At 37.9% G+C, this 25319-nt stretch overlaps 1 protein-coding gene across 2 annotated transcripts; it reads right to left on the bottom strand.

The window, feature by feature from the left end:
* Nucleotides 1-4456: 4456 nt before the first annotated feature.
* GASK1B (golgi associated kinase 1B) lies at nt 4457-24738 on the bottom strand. 2 transcript variants are annotated; one of them, XM_051790792.1, is made up of 5 exons: nt 24660-24738; nt 19603-20883; nt 12394-12608; nt 8707-8933; nt 4457-8415 (listed from the first exon to the last, which is right to left on the bottom strand). In XM_051790792.1, exons 2-5 carry the CDS (start codon nt 20597-20599, stop codon nt 8208-8210), a joined length of 1647 nt encoding a protein of 548 aa, XP_051646752.1. In that variant the 5' UTR covers nt 20600-20883; nt 24660-24738; the 3' UTR covers nt 4457-8207. The 2 variants fall into 2 exon arrangements, with proteins under 2 accessions (XP_051646752.1, XP_051646751.1); XM_051790791.1 differs by lacking the exon at nt 24660-24738 and adding an exon at nt 21479-23025.
* Nucleotides 24739-25319: the final 581 nt, after the last annotated feature.

The following is a 25319-nucleotide window of genomic DNA, read 5'->3' as shown; positions in this document are numbered from 1 at the left end:
CTCCACAAGTTGTTTTTGCAAAACTGAATGAATATCCGACCACATTCTCAGATCTACACTTCTGAAATACACTTTTCTCTAATCATCTGTAGTCCTTCCTTACAAGACATATTTACATAGGTTTTGGCAGGACTTATCGCCCACCAAAGAGAAAAAATTACTTATTTTTCTTTGCTAATTATACTATTACCTATACTTAAAATCAGGGAAAGCAAATAGGCTGAAAATTTGACCCTAACTATATGTGAGAGGCGAGGTGCCAAGAAGTACTGAAACATGTAAGTTCTGTTTTCTTAGCAGGAAAGACAGCAATTGTGAAAGCCTGAGGATACATGCACTGGGTGGTAAAGCCAACAGCAGAAAATCAAAGAAATCTTAGCACTAAGGCAACAGTGTAACAAAAAATAGGAGTCAGCTCTTCATGGCCATGCAGATTATCACTCAGATAAGACTGTGATAAAGGGTAAGAATTCTTTCCCAGTATGGTGTTGACACTGCATAAGCTTTAATCTGTTGTTCTTTGGCTCTCGGATCTCTTGCTTCGCAACACAAACACTAACAAATTGACAAAAGCTGTGTTTGCACATTATAGCTACTTGCAAACTAGCATTTCAAGTTCAAGTTTGGACATACAAGCACGCAAAGCAAAATGAAGTGGAAAGCTGTGATTTTAATGGGGATTTAATCTCTTTTGTTCTTTGACCTTTTGCGGCTCTCAGAATACATCAACGCTTCTGTCGCATGAGTTGCCTTATTGGCTTAGTTCATGCTGATACAGCCAAGCAAGCATTCAAGTGAGACTAGAAGTGCAGGGTTTGATGGTATATTGCACTTTCTAGCAGCAATACGACAGTACTATCAGCACAACCCAATGGGGTATAAATCCTGTGAATCAGCCCAGGCCTCAGCTGCAATCCTAAGCACAGTGACTCCTACAGCTGGACAGAAAGAGTCTCATACCTCAGTTAGAAAGTAACTTTAGAAGCAATGGCTCAGGCAGTGCACTGAGTCTGGGGGAAGTATCTTCCCTGCCGAAGGTCAGAAAAAGGCAGAACAGTACCGAAACATAATACATATATGTATATGTATATAACATAACACAACTTTTCCAAGTCTTTTATTAAGATTATTAAGCAAACAGCATACTGAATTTTTAGTGTATGTAATAGGGTTTTTTATTTCCCCTTCCCTTTTGAGCTACAAAGCCTTCTTAACCAGCAACCCTGTAGTAGAAGTCTCCTAGTTAAAAGTGCAGCAGGACCTGAATAACTACAAAAGGAATCCACACGAGAAAAGGAACCCACAGCAGGAGGAATGAGGACCACAGGAGTGATCAGTCAAGATGGAGCCAGTAGTAATTTGTGGATTACCTACGATAACAGATCTCATATTCTTTCATATCAAACTCTTAAAAAAATAAATTAAAAAGAGCCAACAACTAGGCTTATGAGATTTCTCATAACAGTCTATGTCTCACCTGTGCTCCCTTTTCAAAAATTCAGCTGGATATGCTCTAATAATGATACACGTGAAATAAACTGGGAGATGCTTTCCAAGCATTTATCTATCTGAGTTGCAACTGCAATCCTGAACAGTAGCAGTGATATCTGCTATAACAGGAATATTATATGGAAGAAAAGTATCTGGTAAGAAAAAAAAGATGTTACTTTTTTATTTGAAATCTGAGAAATTATTGGTATTGATGCTTCACATTGTAGGAGATCACTAAGAGAAAAACACACGGGTATTGATCAGCTGCATAAAAGACTTGAATCCTGTAGGGATCAGGCGCAAAATAAAAACTGCAGGCGTAGGGTTCAGAGTTTTTCATTTAAGTGGTTCAGCCCCAGAGGGAATAAAAACTAAACCTATTACATTGAAAGAATCAGCAAGATTTAGGAGTATACTGGGTATTGAAACTTACAGAACAGTCAAAAACCTTCATGGTATAGGCCATGATGCTGACCCATATGAGCTGTGATGGAAGAATTGTCCGTGTGGTCATGAAAAGAAGTAGTAGAATGAGTGAATGGGAGTTTGGGGAAAGATCTGCTACAACCATGTGGTCCTGAGCATAAGTCAGACAAAGAGCCTCAGATAGTTTCCTCACATAATGAGGTTTTTTTCAAGTTAGGTCTTGTCATATTTAACAGAATGATTCCTTTCATCTTCCTTCAGGATGATATTTTTATTAGGCAGGTCTAGTTTTTGTTTGGGTATCACCAGTTTACTGCAACTATGCCCCAGCTGTATTTAGAGTATGCTTCAGTCACTTTTCACTTTTACTTTTTGATTGCATATTTCTATTTCAGGAGACCTGAGGTAGGAAAAAACTCCAGGTGACCATAAAAGACCCTGTCTTAGGTATGTGATACATCCACATATATCTGAAAATTAAGATGTTTGACCTGCAGTTGTTTCAGAATTCCCAGAGCATAGCAGCACACTGGACTACCAGCTTTTACCATCTGTCAGACATAATTCTCACACTTCATAAGGCTGGCTTTTACACAGTTAATAAATTCCATCCAAATCTCAAAGTGTTTCACATAGCCAGCTGAAGAATACCTCTGATAAGGCGTGCTTGTACAGCTTAGCAGACCTCTGTGGAATGCCATGCCAGTTTTTCCATTGAAGGAAATAGAGATAATGTTCTTGAACAGTGAATGCTGAAACCAAATGATTAAATAAGAAGTAAATGTACTGCAAAAGACTAAAAAGGAAATAACTACTGAAACTGAATTAATTTTTAGAGAAAGCTACTTATTTCAGTCAAATAAGTAACAGCATTGGTATACCCAGATAAAACAATGCATCACAGTGGGAAAAAAAGGTTTCTGCATTTTTTGTGCATTTCATCTTTTCCAAAAGAACAAAATCCATGGAACTGCTTTTGGAAAACCACCAGTGGGGCCACCCAGCCAAACAGTACTCTTGGACTGTGGCACCGTGAGGTGAGCACGTGAGCTTGGGGCATTATCTGTGGCCCCTTTCCCCTATATTCCCCAGTATCCAGAATTGTTCTATTAGGAACGTTAGAGGATAAAAGCTTGCCTAATTTTTACAAAGTCCATATATATAAATATGCTGTCCTTGAACTTGTCCCCTTTGAATGTCCTGACACACAGAAATACAGATGGAACAAGTTGATAGTCTTCAAAGAACACTTGTAGATCCTGCTTGGAGCCCACAGATGTTGTTTAGAGTACTTACATTCCAGGTTCTATATCCATGCTATATTTCAGGCAACTCTCCTTATTTGTCTGGTAGTCTCCTAAGGTCTCCTTTTGACCTTAGGGTTCAGTTCTCCAATCTCTGAGAACATGGATTAACCTAACTGACATAAATTGTTTTATCTGGAAATGGGATAATTCAGTGAAATTGAAATTAATTCACACAAATGTATCTGATAGAACTTAGCCTGAAGCACACAATAATGTGCAAAAATAAGTAATATTTTTAATAAAACAAAGCAAATTACTTTGTGTGGGAAAGAGAATGAAAATGTTTCAGCATCTTTGTGTTTCCCATTAGCCTCTCTTGGATCATGGCAAATAATGTAAACTTGAGAGGCCAAAAGTTCTTAGGGTACTTTAACTCTGTGTGAGTCTCTATTCCACATGCAGTTCAGTATCTCTCTTCTATTCCTGTGTTTGCTCATGGTGTGTTAGAAAGTTTACGAGTCACCGACCAATACTTCTGTTCTGGCATCATAAATGGCCATGGCCTTTTCTGCTCAATGTTTATGTAAGTAGGTACTGTCAGAATGGCTAAAGAAGGTAGTAAATACCAGTGCTTCAGTAACCAGAAGGTTCACAGATACACTGCATCAGCTTAGTAAGAAAGAGTTGCAAGTCTCATGAGTAAACAGCTAGAAAATATTTCGACAGAAAGAGCCCTATAATCTGTTTTGGATTGTTTCTGTGAAGAAGCAGCTTCAAGGCCATAATTCTTTCTGAACAGTAACTAATGATCCATATATTAAGATAATTATTGTGTTATGGTTTTGTTGTTGCAACTTAGAGAGCTGAACTGAAAATCTGACAGTTATTCTTTTATTTTGTATATTCCTAGACACTATATGAAAATAGCAGTAGAGATTCAAATGATTCATTTCTTGTGAACACACTTTTACTGGTATTAATTAAAGTATAAACAAATTGACTTTTAAAATTCACAAATTCCAAAATAAAATGGAAATTCAATATCTAGTACAAAACTTTAAAAAACCTCTGAGTTGATATCACTCTGGCAGTTTAGCTCAGACACAAACATATTGCTGTTTTTCCCTACAAATGAAAAACTTATAAGATTATACAAATGTGTTGGCAAGGGAAGAGTTAATCCTTTGAGAACAAAAGTTTCATCTATAATAATGTTTTGTTTAAACTTCAACTTGTGTATACCCAAAATTTGACTTACAATCACAAATACAATTCTACATGTAAACAGTAAATTACATAAACAGCTCACTCTTTATTAGCCAAATTGACCATTTTATAGGAACAAGCCTAAGTATATAAATATATACATGTATGTTTGTGTTTGCATGCACAGGCATGCACATGAAAGTGTTCCCAGAATTGCTAGAGGAACCTTGTCCCTTAACGTATCCTAAATCTGTATTTGCTCATTTGAAACCATGGAATTTATCTTTTTTATTATTATTATTTTAATATAGCATGTTATGGAGTACACACACAAAAAACAAGAAGGACACTGCTCTCACAGTGCTCCACAGAAGTTTTCATGTCCTCAGCTTCTGAAACATTTAAGAGTATTAACTTGCTGGCAGGCTCCCGAGGAATTTTAAGGCATCTGTGCCTGTGCTACTTATTTTAAGCTCTGACTCCCAATGTTATGAAATCAGCAGACTCTTTTGACTTTCTTAGTAATTCCATTTCATGTGGTTCTGGCTTTCAAGTAGATTCAAGAATGACATAATCGCCTTTTCCTACCCACAGGTTTTGCACTGTTGCTGTTGGTTACACCCTTCCAAGTAATATGCAACACCAACATTTGTGTGATCCCATATGCCCAGAAATGGAAGACAGCCCAGCAAAGATGACTAAAGCACAGACTCTTGGTTTTCTATTGATCACCACAGGCTGAGTAAGACTTCTTCGGGATTTGCCCTGTCAGTTAATATTATTTAGGCCACAGTGCGCTTCCTGCCAGTCCAACGTCACGCTGCTTTCAAAGGAAGTGAACCGATTTCCCAATAAACTTTACCCCTGTTACTGAAGGGACAGCAGGTATCTTGAATGCAGCAGTAGAGAATGAACAAACTCAATAAAGTGCTTTTTTTGTATTTTTTACTGTAGCTTTTATGCAAATGCACTCAAAAAATACAGAATTCTTCATTATCATAAAACAACCCCCTAGACCTTGGCTTGTATGTACTCACAAGCGCTATTGCAATCATACTTTGCATTATTAACAATACTGGATTCAAATACCAAGCTCCGCAGCAACAGGGTAAACATTATGGAGAAAAAGCACTTTCTGGAGTTTGTTATTAACTTTAAAGAATTAGAAGAAATTTACAGTCCAATCCCACCGTCCAATTTCACAAAGCCTCTCCTGACTTACCTGAAGACTTATGAGAGTGTTTGCACACATAAGAAATATGGCATGTTAACCTCCAGCTATGCATAGTGCCATAATAATGCACCATTGTAAGATGAGAGCAGCATGCAGAATGCCTTGTCCTAGACACAAATTCAGACTTTCAGAGAAAGAAGTATTTCTTTGCCCTTGGAAAGTCTCCAGAAGTTCTGCTTTTTACAGTTATGCTTTTCATGCTTGGTCAAATTTTCAAGTACTGCACAGCATCATGGCTGCTCAGACCTCTTAAACTCATGACAACTGAGAGGCAGTGGTCCAGATCAGCCTCAGGGCAATTTTTTACTAGTAGGCAATTACATTGCTGCTTTAAGAGCTGGCACTGAACTGCCAGGCAAATAAAAGAGCATGTGTCATGCTCAGGGAAACACTAGTCCATATCCAGAAGAAACGGAGAAGAATGCATTGAGTTACGACCATATAAATAAATGACCCAACCTGAAAAAGGTAAAAAAATCCTTACTTTCAATTTCCTTCTTTTCTTGGAAAATGACCCAATTCTGGAAAAAAAAAAAACAACTTGGCAAAGTGAGGAAGTGACTTGGCATCAGGATGTGCAGTCTAAAAGATAGAAGACAGAGTTCCCATAGGACTTTTTTCATAATCAGGTACATGCATATCTCCACTTGGCCCTCTACTGTTTAGTGCAGCTGGGATTCACGCCTTTCTCCCACTCCCAGCAGTGTCTGATAATCCATTTGAACAGATATCTAGCAGGAAGAAAACTGTGAGAAACGCTAGAAAATGAGACAAATTGATCATGATGGTCATCAAAGAGTGAAATTCACTGCAACAGGAATTCCATGTGAAATGGATCCTTAGGATTACTTCTTTCTCTAGACTCTGTTCACAGTGTAAGACAAATTAACATTTTTGTTTCTGTGAAAAAAATTATCTGGCTGATAAGTTACAACATTTTTAAGAAAGGGGTAAGATGAAAATCCTATAAAATTCTACTTTGGTGCTATTAAAAAGTCCAAGGCACTCTAAAACATGTGCTTTCAAGGCAATAGTTAAGTTCTAGTAAGTTTTAACAGATTTATCTGTTCTTTGCCTACAAAATAAAATATTATTTAGCTGGCTAAGCCCTTAAAATTTTACTAAGTATTTTTAAGTCTGTCTATAATGAGATCTATTTCTCCTAGTAATGCAATTATTGTTAATAGGTTTTCTGATACTAAGAAAGAAATCTGGTTTTAGCTGGTTTTAGTGGAATTGTAGTTATTTAAAACATTAAATTCACCCATCCACACTAACAGTGATGAGACATTTTAGTTTCTCATTAATGACATTAAACAAGCACTTTCAACAATATTTTAAAATCTTATACACCATATATTTTTTTACTATACATAAAGACAAGAGTAGCTACAAAAGTATCCAACTTCTACCATTATCTCAGGGCAAGTAGATGATAGATATTTCTCTAGAAAGATGATAAAAGTCTTTTTAAACAAACAGGTGGAATCAGTTGATATTTTATTTCTGCAGGATAGAAATCGTCCAACTTTCTCTAACAGCCTTACCTTTGGGAACACTTAGGGCAAGTCATTCCATAGTGGTCAATCTTAATGGAAAACCAGAGCCTGAACTGCTGGCCAGAGCTGAGCACACAGAATAAACATTTCCTGGGTGCTGGGTTTATCAACACTCATGTTGTTAGTAGGTCTGCTTTTTAATAATTCTCAAAAAATATTGTCAAGAATTTTGCAAAAACAAAACATGTAGCAGCAGCATATTCACAAAAAGCTAAAGCCACTTTTAAAAATAGTGGTAGCAAAGGACAATTCTGTGAGAAATACCCAGTTAATCAATAGACAGAAAATATCAGATTATCCACCTACACATCAGAACAACTTGAATTGAAAATAGTACATTGTAATGAGTGACTCATGATGAATTGTACTCCATACTGGACAGGTATTTGTCAAAATAATTATTATTGTTAAAGTCATGTTCTCTTTTCCCTGTTTTTAAAATTCTTTCATGTCCAGTGCAAGCACTCCTGTCTTTAAAAGAGCTGAATTTAGTTCTCAGATTTCAAAAGATCAAAATAAAATAAAACAAGCCTTGGAAATGTTGGGATTTTAGTATTCCTAATAAAAAGACAAATTCCTGTATATATGTTTCAGGAAGTAGACGCGATGACGGTTGTCATCAAGCTTATATATCTCTGGTCCTATTTAATCTTGTGAGAAAAACTTATATTGACTTGAATGGGGGAAGTAAGAGTAATCCAGACTAATGTACTGAAAATCCTGTTACTAATTTTCAAACAGTTTAACAGAAGGAGTGTTCATGATACCTATATATTACTGCATATTATTTATTGCACCATTTGGTTATTTTTCATGCCACTGGTGACATAGAAGAGACTTCACTGTGTTGAGCTGAAGCTGACATTTAAGTATTGCTTTTAAACCATGTAAGATTTCTTATTTAAAAATAAGAAATTTAAAAATAACCTTGAAAGTTTGGGGGAAAAAATTAAATAATTCTATGAATTAAATCAATTTTACTGTCAATTTTTGTCCCATACAAAATTTTTTAAAGACTGTCTCTCAGATGGAAACAAGACTGTTTCATTCATTCATGGGCAATACTTTGGCTCCATGTGCATTTATATAAGTAAGAAGAATTTTGGACCTCCTTTCTATTACATCAATAAGCTTTTCAATTCCTTTTCTGCCTCCTTGGCTCTCCCAGTATATTTTGTCAAGGAACAAAGACTGGAGCAACTTCTCACGTAAACGCTGGCTCCTCAGCACTGAAACTGCAGATTCAGGGAATCTGGAAAAGAACAAAGAAATTCATCAGCTTTGCCATTACTCTGAATTGCAATATTTATGTTGTGCTTTAGCAATCAATTCTATGACTGTACCCTGCAACTCGGCAAATGTTCCATGCTTGCTTAACCATATGCATGTTAACTGTATCTTTTACAGCAGTGGGATTACTCATTTTAGGCACATCCTATCAATGTCTTGACCAATGATATCTATTCCAGTAACTTAAGAGTCTCATACTAAAACTGGGAAGAAATTATCAATCTTTTTACAAAATTATTAACTTAAAACTTACTCATTGATTCCTTGTAGTATTTTGAAGTCAAGATTGTCCTCATTTCTGTCAAAGAAACCCTTATTGTCTACAAAGGCCAAGTGCCTTTGGTCATGCCTTCTCTGAACTATGTGTGTCAGGTCAACAGCATCCTGATCATTACATTTCAGCTTCAGTCCTTGCTGCATGCAGGAATCCTCCTTGAGAGGTTTGAATCCACAGCAGTTTCTGTCTAGTCGATTATAGATCTAAAACAAAGTACAGCAGAGTGCCAAGTGAAAACAATACCAAAGTACTTGGGGCAAAGTGCCACTGTAAGGCATCACTCACTAACAGAGTTGACAGGAAAGCAAGCCCAGGACAAGTATAATTAAAGTCAGCAGTGAAATGGCATTGAAGACCTGGTCCCCATACTTCATGTACTGCTAGAAGCAATGTCTCAGACTGTGTATTTTATCCATTTTATAGCCATGATTTGTTATGTCAGTAGAAATTCTTTGAAAATAACGGAACAATACCACTGTGTAACTGAAATAACAGGATGGTGAATACAATTCTTTTTTTTTTTCAGAAGGCTGTAGGGTTTTTTTACATTTTCTCTGTTGGAGAACAATAGAAATAGCACAGTCTGACACACACAGAGGATCTTCATTTTGTGGAATCTTAGACTAACAGTACACAAAATAACTGAAAAGACTAGTAAGGGGCACAGCAAACCACCTAAAGCTATAAAATGCAAGAATAGTGAACTTATAATCATAGAGCAGCCTCCCTGAGTTGCACTGTAGAATAAACTTTAATGACATGATGGTCTAGGTTATTTTTTCCCATGCAAACCCTCGATTATTCATCACACAGCTCTTAGCTGGAAGGAATACACACATCTGGTCTAACTTTAGTGGTGTAAATGTTAAGCATCTCTTTTGACTTAGTCATTTCTTTTCCCTTTCATAAACAATGAAGGGAATGAGGCACATCCAGAGCAATGGATGCCATTTTTGGATAATCATCTAATACAGGAAGGATAAATCACTCCTTGAAAGTGCTTCTACCCCTGTTGACTAGATGAGAATAAATACTCCACATTGCCAGGGCCCTGAGTGCACAAATCAACCTGAATTGCCCTGAGAAGTCTCATCTGGGACTTCCACATACCTCACCTCTGTCTCTGGGCACAGGAACCCCCTTTAAACTCAGGCCTGGCACCTCAGCCCTCTTCTGAGCCCTTTGAAGGGAGGGGTGGTTATCTGCTGCTTGTCCTGCTACCTGATGCTTCTGGGTTGCTGCTTGGGGTTCATGTTTGTTGGTCTTCGAATTACCTTGCAGCCTTGTCTGTGCCTGATGCTCGCTGGACTATAAATCAGACGCAGGGCTTTCACTATCCATCCTGCTGGGCTGCCTCTCCAGCCGCTGGTCCTGCCTGTCCTACCTGCCCTAGAGCTGCCCTTGGCTCCAGCTCATCTTCCCAGAGAGCAGAGTTGTCCCTGCTAACAGGTAATTAGAGAGTAGAAGTCTGGTCTGGAGCATCTAAGGCTGAATGAGTAGATTATCAAAGATAAAGCAATTTTCTGTCCTTCCTTCTTGTTTACTGCTAAGTCTTTACACTGCTCTAAGCACAAAAGCATTAATGTTCACATAAGCCTTCCAAAATTACAACTTTATTTTTGTGACATCCCAGTGAAATGGATTGTTAGGACTTTTCACCTGATGTAGAACTAGGTTGCATGTTGAAATGAAAAGGCCTCCTATTTCATCAAATGAAAGTCTGAGAATTTGTTAGGGTTTAATTTTGGTTGGTTGGTTTTTTTATATGTAGTTCTATTGCTAGCAGTATTGCTGAAGGTGTTCGTTTTCAAATGTGAAAATCCTGAGGAAGAGATTTCTCTGCCTCTTTCTCCTTTCATGAGCAGCATTCAGCATCTGCAGGTGGTAGAGTCTCTCTGGCTTCCACTGTTTAGGTCATGGGATCTCTTATTCAACTCATCCAAAGGTAAAAAAGTAAAGCAGAGTTGTTCTAGACAGACTCTTTTGATGTATAGACCTAATTCATCTGCACCACACTTCACTATGTGCATTAAATAGACAAAGAGACCACGTTTTACAGACAGCCTTTTCATAATATCTTCCCTCATTTCAGTGCCATAATGATGGGACACTCTGGAATTGAGGCTGCAACCTTAATAGTTTAGCATGTTTTTCGTTATACATTTATGTACATAAGAGGTCCAAACCCCCAAAATTAAAGAAGCAACTTTATGTTTATGTCCTTATTTTGCTTGAGTTCTTGCAGAAGGCAAATAAAGGTCAACTATAAGCATTTTTCACCCTGCTCCTATGTTTTATAGCATTTGAAACCAGAGATTAGGAACACCTATTACAGGAACCAAACCCATTCTTCTGAGGGAAGTATGTTTAACAGAAAATACTTTTCACCATTATTCTCTATTTCTGAATGACTCATGTAGCACAGATTTATTTTTTTTTTAATGCAGAATCCCTCCTTAGCTTTTTTTTTTTTTAGAGTCTTCTCCTACTGATGAAAAATTTTAAAGTATGAGAGCACCTAGATAAAATTTTGTTTTTAATAACCATAAGGCTCACTTTCACTCACTATCTGGCATGCGTGTTCTTGTCTGGTAGGGAACCAGAGGCATAAATCACTCTGATACCAGCTACTAGTACAACAGTAATTTGTTTCTTGTCATGTAAAGTTCAATCCTGTTGTATCTTATTTTAAGATCCAGCTCCTTCTGGATAATAGGAGTTCTACTATGAATATCACAAACTTTTCTTAGAAGACCCTAAAATTAGAAATCAACACAGAACTCATAAGAATTTTTAAACTGTTAAATGAGAATATAATGGCATGAAAACATTAACTCTGACACAATCTGTACTATTCCTATAGGACCCTTACTGTTTAGCAACAGACTAATCCACATATGACTCTATACCCATTTCTAAGCATTACTTGCTCATAATGGGACTAAAGATGGAGTTATTAGACAAGTGGTAATCTATTTTTGGAGAATAATTGAATGCTCTGTTTAACGTAGCAAATATGCAAAAATATAACTAAAAAAATTGGAGACATGAGTTCATTCTCTAACAGGACTAAGAAGAACAGGGATAGGCTATGCATAAGCCAAGTCATGATTTTTAAATTTCAAGAAATTTCACCCTCTTAAAAACTAAATTATGTGAAAAACCAAACACTCCTTCCTGGCTAAGGAACTGGCTACACTTTTTTAAAAAAGGAAAACTAGCAACTACAGCTATCTTGATCCAGATTGCAGCTCACCAAAACCACTTCAGTTACCTCTGGGGGCTGGGGAGGTACAAGAAGGACCACACAGTAAACAGAGATTTACAGTTGTGAACATAGTCAAGATCTTTTTCTTTTGGAGAAAAAAGGAGTGAAGGAGAAACAGTATGCCTGTCTCAAGGTGAAATAAAACAAGTCAAAAGCCTTTGCTTCCTCTTTAAAAGGAAATTAGTCAGTTATGTTCCTGATCTCTTTCCCTGATTATAAACTGCATTTTGGATATTTTAATCATAAGAAAAAAAAACAGAAATAAATTCAAACTATGCAGATACGTCTCTTTCCCATTAAAAAAAATGAAATAGACTAAAATTACGTTTCCTAAGAGTCCTGTGTTTGCTCACATGATTTTTGAAGCAGATAGTTGTGCTCAGTAAGCGATTTACCTGCAGAAGAAAATCAAAAAGTGCCATCTTGGACCACTCATGATGGTGGATTTCAGTACAGCCCCACTCAGCTTTGGGAACTTTACCATTCTGCCAGCATTTCTGCTTCAACAGCTGCTGATATTGTCCCCATGTTAACCTCACTGAAGAATGGGTACTATTATCTGTTGGACTCAGTGAGGAATCCCAGAGAATAACAGGACAGGCTTGACCACCTGAAAAAAGAAAAAAACCATCATTAGTATAGTGCAATACTGTCAGTCTTATTTGACTTTTCTTTAGACATTTTACAGATCTGGCAGGAAAAACAGCCAGGGACTAATAACTTGACATCCTTTGGTCAACGTGGTCTTATTCTACATCCAACACCAGCCACCATAGGAACAAAAGCATAGGCATAAATGCCTTCAGTGGACAGAAGGCTTTTCCTGTTTGAAGCAAGAGATTAATGTACAAAATCGTATACTAAACTAAACTATTACGAAGTTTCTAGGTAAATTAAGAGCCTACACTCTGAATCAACAATGTAATTTCCCTCTGATTCCAGTGAACTGATTTTCAAGAGTTGAACACATGTCAAAGGGGTTTCTTTCTGCATAATGGATATAGAAACACTGCAAATTCTATACTCAGAGTGGGTTTATTTTATTATCTTTAGTACTTTAGACCTTAAGTATTTATGCCTTCAGAGCTCTGAAAAGATATATGAGAATACTAGAATGTGTGAGTTTAGCAAGAATAAACACCTTGACAAGTTTGGGGTTTTTACCTAGAGATGAGAACTGTTCTGTATAGCAGATATTTTGGCCAAATTCTTTAGTTCCTCTGTGTAAAGAATATTCTGCTCTTCCCTGAAACAGAGAAAAGGGACTTCTCTTTGGTGAACTCAGGTGTTCAGAATTCTCAGTGAGAAGAAATCTCATGAAAGAATTTAAAATGAGCTTTCTCAGTATAAGAACTGGCAAATATATTTCATGAAATGTCAAGTAACAAATGTATCTATCTTCTTGGGAAAGTGGAACTCTCCTTTTATGGTTGATGCAATGCTACTGCTGCCTTAAACTGTCAAGGACCCATGACTGACTGTGGCTTGTACACACATTAAAACAAAGAAATTCTTTACATTTTTGGGTGCGTAGACAAAAGACCAAAATATGTCTTGGTACAGAGAGGAAGAACCATTTATCTGCAAAGCTGCTCTTTACTAAATAACAAGTGTTCAAACACATATAAAGCTTTAAAAATTATTCATATTCATCTTGAAGGTCAACTAACTTAAAGTCTACACTATTGCACAATTTACTGCATAGTTAAAGGCAGCCTAAACTGTCTCTTTGTCTTCCACATGCCCATGGAGACAGACAGATTTGAAAAAAAGCTTTCAGAAACTCACATGGAGGTAAAAGGTCCAAGGCACCTTCTCTAGAAGCAAACCAGACAGAGAATAGCACAGGGAAAGCAGGTATCAATGCCAACAGCAAGGTAAAAGCTGCTGATGTGAATGTTACACTTGTAAGCAGCCAGGACTGTGAAAAACTATCTCCATACAGCTGAATCAAAAAGCAACTTGTTCAAAGGATGCTGACTGGTCTAAAACAACAAGTGAGAAACTATCTTTGCCCATACCTAGCACTGAAACATATGTCAAGTTCCATCTTGTGTTCACCAAAAAAGCAAGAGAGGCCCTGCATGCAATCAAGCCTGAGAGAAAAACTAATTCCTTTCCAAAACCAAAACGTACTTGATCTTCTCTCTGCCGTGGCTTGCACATACAAGGTAGTCCTTCCCAAGCCAAGACAAGCCAACCTAAACCAACATGCAGCTTCAGTACCTCTTTAACTTCCTTCCCAGTTGTCCAATGCTTTCTTAGAACACAGAGCGTGTTCTTCTATTAGGAACATCAATCTCTCTTTCATTATCAGTATTACCTTTATCAGCAGCATGCTCCATACTCTTTCCTCCATTGAAAAAAAGTGCTGAGCACTACTGAAAATCAGGCTTCTCCTCTACTGAGGTTCCTGAATAAGTATTTAGGTAACTAATTTGGGAAATCTTACCCATTTCTCCATCTCTCTTGCTTTGGCTCCATTGCCTACATTGAAGATGACTTTAGCCAAGTTAGGTCAACTATCGTCTAGGCTTCTTTTCCCAGAGAGTTGGAGAAAGTCTATATAAGCATTGGAAATTGTCACAAAAAAAGGATTGCTTTCTTCAGGATCAAGCTTGATCTATTATTTTTATATCTCCAGTAACAGCTTATGTAACTATTCATGAATTTTTCCACAAACCAAATACATAAACAGTCTTCTAACAAAACAAACATCTCCTGTCTACCCAAAAAGGACATGATAAACAATAGTAATATAAATACTTGAAAAATATTAATAATATCTTGCCGGTTTCCACTAAGATACAAAAACATTTTTAAAAGACTAAGGTTAAATGCAGGAAATGTTTGCATTTCAGAGGAAATGGGGGCAGAAAAGATGAGCCAAAATAAAATCCTTCAACTCTGTAATATAAATTGAATTACAGGAATATGAAACAGCAGCTTCAATAAAGAGCTGTGATTCAGATTTTTGACACTTGCGGGAAAAACATGAAGATTCCGAATTAAATCAGATAAGGGGTCTGATTCACAGCTGGATGAACTGGCATGACCATAATGAAATAAGTGGAGCTCTTCTGATTCAAACCTTGTGAGGATGGGGCTAAAGTCACCTGAATAGTGAAGAGACCTACAGCCAAAACTGAGAAGGTTGAGTACACTTCAGAATAAGTCCAGTGTATTCTGTATGTCCTTCTTTCCTATTCAGCTTTATACATTAACACCAAGGGCTGCTGCTTTTCTTTTGCTGCAGTTGCATTGCACTGAATCTCCCCCAAAGCTCAATGGCTTCATTTAACTTTCATCTGCCACTTTAGATCTGTATATCTACCTAACCATCCAAAGGCAATTTGCAAAATTCTATAGGAAAGATTTTTCAGAACTCATGTTGAAACCAGCTTCCTAGTAAATCATACACATCTTTGAATATCAAAATATTTCTAAAATGTCTTTGCTAAGTTGAATAAACTAACACAGATGAAACCTCAGGTTGCTGAGACTAGACTACCTCAAGGTACTCAAACTGCATCACGTGCAGCTAAGTAATGTATCACTGCATGCCTTCTTCAACACAGGCATCATCTTAGATATCCACACTCCATGTCACTTCAAAAATAGTCTGCATTCTTCTTCATCACATTTTGCTCTTGCAAATATCACTCTCATCTTGTGCTCTAACTTGCAGCTACAGCATTTTTTCTAACTTTCTTAAAAGAAAATAATTTCAAACATGCCCCATAACAGCAACACTAAAACCAGAAAACCATTCATGAGGTAGCTAAAGCCCTTTCTCAAACTCATCATTGTTTGGCAGTACAGCTTACCACTGCCACATTTGCAAGGAGCAGTTTAGCTGCTCACATATTTGAAGGAGAGGGCAATTTAGTGTAGAAAATGAGAGGGACTGACATACAGATCATTACTTGATTTTGAGAGTTTAAATTCTGAGGGAAAATATAAGGGACAGAAGCAGAAAGCAGAGAGAATTTAGGCCATTTATTTTTCTTTCTTCCCTGTGCAACTGATTGCAATGTTTTTGTCCTGTGCTCATATAGATGTCAGTATTAAGGAATGCATGAAATGTGCATTAGTTGCTCTCTAGACTATGGACTGCATTGTTGCTTATTCACAAACTTCTCTACCCAACAGAATATTAGAAATATTCTCTTACCCCTCTGAGAGGTACAGCACTATAGGGAAGTATTTTAGAGTACCCTGCATGCATAAAGCAGTCTTGGGTTGGGGTTTTATTCTTTGCCCTGACATAAGTGATTCATAATATGTTATGCTTTTGCATAACTTTTGATGAGATGGCAAGGACAGTCTGATAACACAGGGTACAACAAGGAAAAGCTTATGGCTCCATTTATCATCATGTAGAGGCCAGTAAAGCAAAATGACAAGTGCAACCAGTGGAGCTATCTATCACATCATTCAGCTATTTGCACTAAATCATGCAAACATGAAAGGTGTTATTCAAAGGAAGAGTTTCTTGCATGTTTGGGGGTGACAAAAAGAAAGAGGTTCTGGACAAATAGTAGATTAGATCTTTAGCTAAAAAAAAAATTAAGCTGAATTGAGTACACCCGTTTCTGTTCTTTTCAGCACAGTATAAAACATATTTAACCAATTTTAGGTTATCAGAAAGTCAGAGAAGAATAGAGGTAGTCGACAGCATGCAGTAGTTCAGTCCCTCAGCAAGTGGTGCAACAAAATTGCATAGCAATAATTATATATAGTACCAAAAGCTGAATAAAGACTCAGCCTTGTTGCTATGATCCAAGGAACCAGAGTGCTATCCTTACAGCTGTCAGCTGCAACAGAGAAGCAACCCTTCTCCAGCTCATGTTAGTCCTGTTGTAGCTGAAGCCCTAACAAGCATTGCCATCGTCCTACCCTGAAAATTCGATTGCTGAGATAGAGGCAACACGTGCAGTCATTTTACTTAGCTTCTGTGTAAAGGTAATTAACACAGAGCTGCAACACCAAGCAAAGTCCCTTATGTCTCCTCTGTTCCTCAGGTTAGGGTTATGAAATAATGAGGATTTTCATTACTGTGGTATTAATGTGACCATCTCAAAACTCAGACACATAAGATTCAGCCTCCATCGTCTCCAATAGACACAATTTTATGATTATTTCTTGATGTTTTACAGGCTTGTCCTTCTCTGTTTATAGATGTTTTGGAGCTCTCAACATTTTTCACAACTTGTAGGTAGCAATGGGAGGAAAGCATGACTGCTTGCGTATGCCCAAAATCATGCTCTTTTAGTCTGTTACGCTAAACTCAAAGGGGCTTTTCCTACCTGTACTTCCCAGGTATTTATGTTCAGAAAATGCATCGCAAAAATATGAGACAGTTATCATACCTGATTTTTCCATCCATGATAGAAAAATTAGACAAACGATAAAAACATTCAGTTAACACTTAAAAGCTCTGACAATTAAGTAAGGTAGGTGAGCGTAGCAGACAGGGGACTTGAGTACAGTGTATTGATAGACTTTAGACAAAAAATCAGAGGCAGATTTATGAGAATAAGGGAGACAGGACCTATAGAGGGATTCACTAAGCAGTTCTTTGAAACTGCTTTTGACAAAATGAATGACAGTTTTGAAAAGCCCATTTTTTAAGATTTTAATGCTACATCAAACATGTCTTGTTAGATCACATCACAACTGGGGCAAGCAAAAGGGATGTGTCAGGGAGAGAGATGTGTCAGCCCAGAAATAGTGTACATGCATACACACATGCACAGTCTTTAATCCTGCATTGCTTGCTTTCCCATGTGAATAACTATTTTACAAAAGCCACCCTGTAAAAAACTTTACAATGCCCACCTAATCTTAACTGAAATGCATATGGGTCATAGAAATGAGCTAATTGTTCATATTATTTTTAAGGATATATTTTTGCTCATTTGCTCAACACAGATGTTCTCAGATTACGCCCAACACAAGCACATCAACAGTAAAGAGCTCAAGTAGTTATTAGGTATCTGAGCTCCAGCATATTTCCAGGCTAAAGAAATGGTGAGAGACAAGGTACAATCACTGTTCCAAATGCTCTGTTCAGCTTTTAGCTGGAAAAAATGAAGTGAGACCAAAATAATGTTATTTCTCTTCTCATCACCTAGCAACCCTCCTCTTGCAATAGGAACATAGCCAGTTATGAGGAAGAGAAAATTAAAGAGGGCAGAACAACACACTCTGTCACAGACAGTCTAAAACATACTGTAAGGCGACAGACAATGAGCAACACAATGCACAATTAGCCTAACAGCAGTTTTCCAAGCTTTGCAGTCTGTCATCTCCACAGCCACACTATGCAGAGTTCCTCCAACCGAGCTACCTTAATGCCTTAGGACAGCTCTATAGCAATAGATGTTGTTCCTAAAAATAAAATAGGCATAATGTATCTTCCATGCTCTGCAACTACGAATAATATTCAGAAGCCTCTAAACTGTTGTTCCTAGAGATTCATTCACATTGTTGTACAGGTTTTACAGGGAAGGTTTACAAAGGAGGAAGAAACTGGACATCACTGGATTGTCTTCCTGCTGACAGACTTTACAAAGTCATTCTTGCATTACTTTTCTTTTTAAGAAATGTAGACTGATATAAAAGTATTTATTATAAGCTAATTTCAGCAGCAAGAAATGAACAGCAAAAACATAGCTAGCTACTTTTGCAGTGATTCATTAAAATGCAACATAGTCCTTCTGGATTGTGATTTGTGACTGTACAAAAATAGCAGTTATGCTGAAGACATATTTAAGAAGGTAGCAATGTTAAAACTCACATTACATGTCTGAAACTTACCTTTAATTTCACTAAAGGTTAGAAATCAAATTTTTAATTGAAAACTCTATGCCAATCATGTAACAGCCATATTGAGATATTTACTGTGTACGTTTCTTTGGATAATATATAGACATGTGTAGTTAACCTCAAAATGTACAGCGAGATCCACTGACATGTAGTTTATTTGGTTTTTAAGTACCAGAGGAGAGGGAAGCACTTTTAAAAAAATTTTCAGTTCCCAAGGGGATTAGTACCATAGAAGTAGATTCAAGCTTCTGCAGGAAAGTTCCCTACCTCTCTGAGTAGATTATCTGCCTAAATACAACCCCCCTTTCCTAGCACCTAAGAGATGAATTTTTGTGCCCAGTTTCAACAGTATTTGATTGAAATCAATTCTAAAAGATGAGAAAACTTTTTTTAAAAAACATCAGAAATACCCATTGAATCATGGAGTATTCCAGAACCTCTTTCACCAGTTTCATTTCAGGCAGTTTCTATAATTTCATGCAACCTACGGATTACACTCTCTCTTTTTTCTCATTCCAGATTCTCATGTAAGAGAAACTGTTACTGCCCTCAACAACTCAATGGTATTTGACCTAAACTTTGGGGTACTGCATCCTTTGGACAGGATAACTGCACTGCAGAAGTTATACCAGCTTTATTTCCCTCTACCAACAGGGTTAGCTCTTGGGGTCTCAGGAGTTAAAGGTGGTGGCTGCTGCCCCATGGCTAACATGGGAGGGGAGAGGAAACATCTGTACCTCACCTGCAAGCTGAAAACCATAGGAATGTGTTACCTTGGAAGAACTCTGATCTCCTGCTTACAGAAGGTAAGCTCCTGTTTAGCCCCAAGATCCTATCCAAATGAAAGGCAAACACTTCGCTCATGTCGAGGGGTCTTTTGACGATCCCACAGTGTCCTTGATCACAAGCAGTTCCTGCGGTGCTGGGACCTCCTGCAAACACGACCAGGACTGCTTTGTGTGAAGGTACTTCTTGGATGCTCTCTATCGGAGAATCTGCCAGCATTCGCATGTTTAGGATGTCATTTTTGCTCATCCACGAGGGAGAGCTCTCACTGTAAATCCTGATATTGCTTTCCTCAGGCTGGGGCTGTGCCTTCACAGCTCCAGAAATCATCCCAGGTCTCCGATGACCCCTCTCCCCAATCGCCATTCCTTTATTTCTATGTTCATCCAGCTGGTACTTTCTTGCCTCCAGAGCTACTGCTGCTCCCATTGTGCCCGTGGCATGCATGGCCCTCCCTGGCTGTTGGGCAAAGGCCTTTTCCAGGCCCATAAAAGTGGCTTTTGGAAAATGTTGCCCGTAGGACAAAGGCGTTGCATTTTTCTTCCTGCGCTTTGGCTTCACTGTGCCTCTGATATTGGCAGGCTTGCTGCGCTTGGACCGCAGGGTGATATAAACTACATTGGGTGGCAGCAAGGTCCCATTGCTACCCAGCTGGGGTTCCTGGAAATTGGGTGGTGACAGGGTGCCATCCAGTGGGATGCCCAGAAAAGGAGTTTGGGCTGCATCTTGGAGACTTCTGGAACTGATCTTTTGATGTCCTCCTTTGTGCTGGGGTAAAACATGACCAACCTGACTGACAAGGAATCCCAGGTAGATCACACAGGCGGTGCCCACAAGCAGATTCCTCCTTGTCCTTGGGCGCCTGCAAGTCCAGAGCCTCAACACCCGCGAGGGGCACAGGCAGCAAATAAACAAGTTTTTGATTTTACTTTGCTGATCAAAGGTGGTCATTTCTCTGGTGAATCCACATGATGAAAACAGCATAAAGTCTTCGGTGCATTACAGCCAGGATGATGATGCATGATTTTCCTTCCCCAATTTCTATTTCTTGTTTTCCAACTAGCTTCCAGCATGGGTGATGGACAGAGGCTACTGATATGCCTGGGAAAGTGGTTAGCACTAAGGATGCACTCCACCTTCTCAAGCTGTTAAATTCTTATCAGCCACCACAGGGAAAGTGATTGGTTTCAGAGAATGAATGGAGCCAGCTGCGTAAGCAAAGTTTACTGACTTGTAGTCTAAAAGATCTGATGTATCTCCTTTACAAACTGCAAAAAGAAAACAGTAACATTTCATTTCATTACTCACATGTGGCATCTGTAGTTCTATATTTTCCAGGGAAAAAAGTTCCAGATGAGACAGTATGTACGTAGAAATTTGTCAAGATACATCTTTCACTTTCTCATTGCAGTATAAATTAAACACAAAAATCATTAAATATAGGCTCAATTTGTAATCTCAGCTGGCTGTATTACAGCATTAGAAGAAAAGCTTGTCAAACTCAGATCATTATCTTTTTCTTATGAGATAAAGTTTTCACTAAACCTTAGGTTATGGAAATGCTGTAAATTATCCAAATATTAACACCAGTAACTGTAGTAGTTAAATATGCACATATTCATTAATATAAAAATATATTAGCATTGCCAAATTTCCCTAGTTGACATGAATATAATTCACATAATTCATAAACACACATTAAAAATGAAAGATGGTTAATTCTCTTCACACTTCTGAAGCTATAAAAAGTATCTAGCTATAGTTTTAAAATGAAATGACAGTGGCTGATACCTCTTTCCAAAGAAACAAAGATAGAATAAGTGCACATTGTATGTATATTGCTATAAAAATAAAATTTCTTACCTATTCAGCTTGACACATCCTTTGTTCTGGTAAACTCCTTAGGTCAATAAAAGTAACTGAGCTGGCGTCTAGCACATATTTCAGTTTTAAGTATGGTTCACATTTAGGTATTTCATTGCAAGCTAAGTACAATTTGGAAGCTAACTTTACTGAGAGGTGGTTTGCATATGAACTGCTATAAACTTACATGAACCTCACATTATTAAAAAAAAAAAAAAACAACCCACACACACAAAACCACAGCAACTTCTATTTTAAATTCTGTAATGAAAAGTTCTGTGAAGTATATGCCTTCCAAAAGTGCATTCCATCCATTTCTAACTCCTGAGGGCCCTCTAGTGCACTGCATGCAAATGTACTGAAAAAATTCTCTCTTCCACGTTTAGGTTTGTTTACTGAACTTTTTAATTTAAAATATCCCCTGCCCCCTGGATTTTAGAACTTTTGGGAAGCATATATTCTTGTGATGAGAAATTAAAAACAGATAGGGAATTTTTAAATTCTATTTATATGCTACTAAACAGCTCAGCAGTTTCCTATTTGTGCTTTCCAAAGTGTGGCATAGCCTAATCACTACACAGCTGGGAAAGTTGAGGCAGGCAGAAGTTAAAAGCCTGAGCACCCTTAAGCAGCGAGACACTGGCAAAGCTCTGACTTCTGTCTCCTTGCCTAGTCAAAATACAAAATAATAAAATTTATATGTTCACTGTAATTCAAGCTAATGGAGATATTCTCTTCTCCACAGTTAATAGGAAAGGGGAATAGACAATTAAGGAATTAGTTTATGGTTCCTATTGGTCCAATCTGAATTTATAAAACTTTGTGAGTGGATTTTTTCATAAGCCATAACTTTACGTTTTTGTCTAAATATGTACTGTCAAGTTAAAATTTCATTATCTATGCCCATTACCAGTGAAAGAGCCTTCATATCATCTCCTTTATCCAAATCTGACTTTTTGGAGGAATTAGGGTTGTAAGAAATCTCTCCATCCACTTCAGTTTTTCTGCCTTTTTTTATTTTTTAGTTCAAATGTGACTGATGAGACATATCCCAAGCAAAGAAAATCAATTCAAAAAGCTCCAGACAAGTTGCTTGAGTCAGAAATGCATCACACTGCAACAATTGTTTCCAAATGCCTTGTTCTTGCATGTACTCAGCACTGTGGCCTGTCCATTACAACCAAGCAGCGCCAAAACATGGTACATTCTCAGTTACTAACAGCTTTCCTATACTATAACATTTCTCTGAAATTGAAATTTTGGAATCTGTAAAATCTTCCTACTGCAATTCTTTAAAGATTATCTGGAAGAAATTATAAATGAATATGGAAAATTGTTCTTCCTTCCTCGTTTCATTTGCAACCTTGAAATCATAACGTGCTGTCACCACTGATGTACAGTATTGACTGCTGAGGGGTTTTTTGAGGCTTTCTCATGCACCAGCACATTCTTTGGAATAGATGATGGTAGAAATTCAACAAAATGGAATACAGTATCTTGTTAATTTAGCAGATATTTGCTCTAATTTTGGACATTTAAAAGCTAAAATACCAAATTACATTTTTTTGGTTTTTTTCAGGTCTTGTGGTGTACAGCTCCAGTACACTACTAGATACCATGAAATAATTAAGGCTAGAATGACTATGGAGTTGTTTGGAAAACAAACATTTCTTCATGTTTCAGGAAAAACAAAAAAAATAATGTTCATTATTCAGGTGGGTCATGTTCTTCTTTCTGGAATTATTCTAGACCAAAGCTGGAACAAGTTACTAAATGGCACTACTGAGCTAAAACGGTACTTCCTCTGTGGTCATAAAATATGCAAGACAAATTTTTAGAAAGAATAGACTGAACATGGTTATTGTCTGACCAAATTCCAGCCTATGTTATTTCACTTTGCCTACCTATGTTTAGCCTGTAATGTCCATTAGAGTCTATATTTGTTCTTTGCTCTAAACTGTATCTGAGATACTGTCATTTGCATCCATTAAACTCAGCTTTTTATGTAATTTTTTCATATACCCATATTTCATGGTCAGTGTTATCCCTTCCTAAGGTTAGGAACACAGGAATATAGGAACTAATATAGGAAAATAGCAATAGATGGAAGAGGGGAATTTAAGAAGTATTTTCTAGTCCTTCACAGTCCTAGATATAGTTTACAAATGTAAATGAATAAAAGAACTGAATATTTGCAATTATTTTCTCCCCCTCCCCCTTTTTTTTGTTTTGTTTTTTTGATTTGGTTTTGGTTTAACCTCAGAAATGCATCCCCACCTATAAATGCATTTGTAGAGGAAACTAGATCAACCTGTATTGATGGGAAGAACTGTGACCCAGGGTGCTGCTGATCATGCTGGACAAGCTACAGACTCTGAAACAGCTGGTGGCCTGCACTGCTGCCAGTCTTCCTAGCCAACAGCCTATGGCCAATCTGCAGGAGATAGGTGGACTGTATCAATGACCAGCAGGCACAAGCTCCTGCATCTTGACTTGTCTTTATCCCTGGATACCTGAAATGATGCAGTCACAGACTAGGCTCCTTAATGTGCTCTTGCTTTCTATGTGCAGGCAATTCAACATGAAAGATTAATATTGTTCTTAATACTTTTCTTCTAAATAACATAATATAACACATATACTTGCACTGCCTTTAGAATTCTTTTTTTTTCCGGGCTACATTTGTTCCTCTTGGATGCACTATAGCTAAACTGTTTCCATAGAGACGTTCTGCAGTTCAGCTCTAAATGACACATGTACAGACATTTATGTTAAATTGATTGATAAATGGTGCATTCCTCGCTTTACTGGATCCAAGGGAATGAGAGCTTATTCTCCAGAGAAAAACCATAAATTCTTATTATGGAAAATGCAGATTTGATTTGCAAAATATGAAGCATTACTTTAGAAGGGTCGTGCTGTGTTTGTAAGGGGATCAATTTGGGCTGCCATCTGGTAACTGTACTTCAACAGCACAGAGAGAAATGTTTGCTTCATGACTAAACATGCTGACTAATAGTCTGTGCTTTGGCTGGTTTGGATCAAATCCTTACAGGGAAATCTGCAAAAATCTCTTCTTGACAGCATATAAAAGTTTTTTTCCCTACTTGATTTTGTTTGCCAAACAACACAGGGGCTTCCAGAGCAACTGGTGGTAATTTTTGTGCTTAAGAGAACAAACCCTGGATGCTCTGACCAGCCTGGGGGCTTTCCTTGCCTTGCTGTGCACCACAGGCTGCTGCATGGCCTTGAAATGTCCCTGCCTTCCCTGACATGCCTGCCCCTCTCAGCAGGTGCCTGTGACCCCCCCAGCCCCGTGGAAGCCCCCCAGCAGTCAGGGAGGCCTTAGGAGCAAGAGAGGCCCTTTAAGGAGACCATGCTATCCTCTGTGGGAACAGTCCCATCTTTGAACCATGGCTGTGTTGCTGGGTAAGTGCTGCCAAAACTTGGGCGCCTTTTCTGGAGCACAGGTCTAAAGTGCAGGAGCTGAAGGAGGAGCTGGGGTTGTTTAGCTCGGAGCAGAGAAGGCTAAGGGATGAGCTTATGGTTCTCTACAATCACCTGAAAGGATGTTGTAGCCAGGTGGGGGTCACTCACTTCTCTAAGTCAACTAGTGACAGGATGCGAGGACATAGCCTTAAACTGCAAGAGGAGGTTTAGGTTGGACATTAGAAAGAATTTCTTCACAGAAGGGGTCATTAGACATTGGAATGGACTGCCCAGGGAGGTGGTGGAGTCACTATCCCTGGAGCTGTTTAAGTAAAGACTGGGCGTGTCACTCAGTGCCATGGTCTAGTTGACACAGTGGTGGTGTCATAGGTTGGACTCTACGATCTCAAAG

This window comes from Manacus candei, unplaced genomic scaffold (assembly GCF_025592945.1).
Source record: "Manacus candei isolate 608988 ecotype Guabito, Panama unplaced genomic scaffold, ASM2559294v1 h1tg000028l, whole genome shotgun sequence".
Lineage (NCBI taxonomy): Eukaryota > Metazoa > Chordata > Aves > Passeriformes > Pipridae > Manacus > Manacus candei.
The sequence above is the reverse complement of the archived record's forward strand: the minus strand, read 5'-3'. Positions and strand labels throughout refer to the sequence as shown.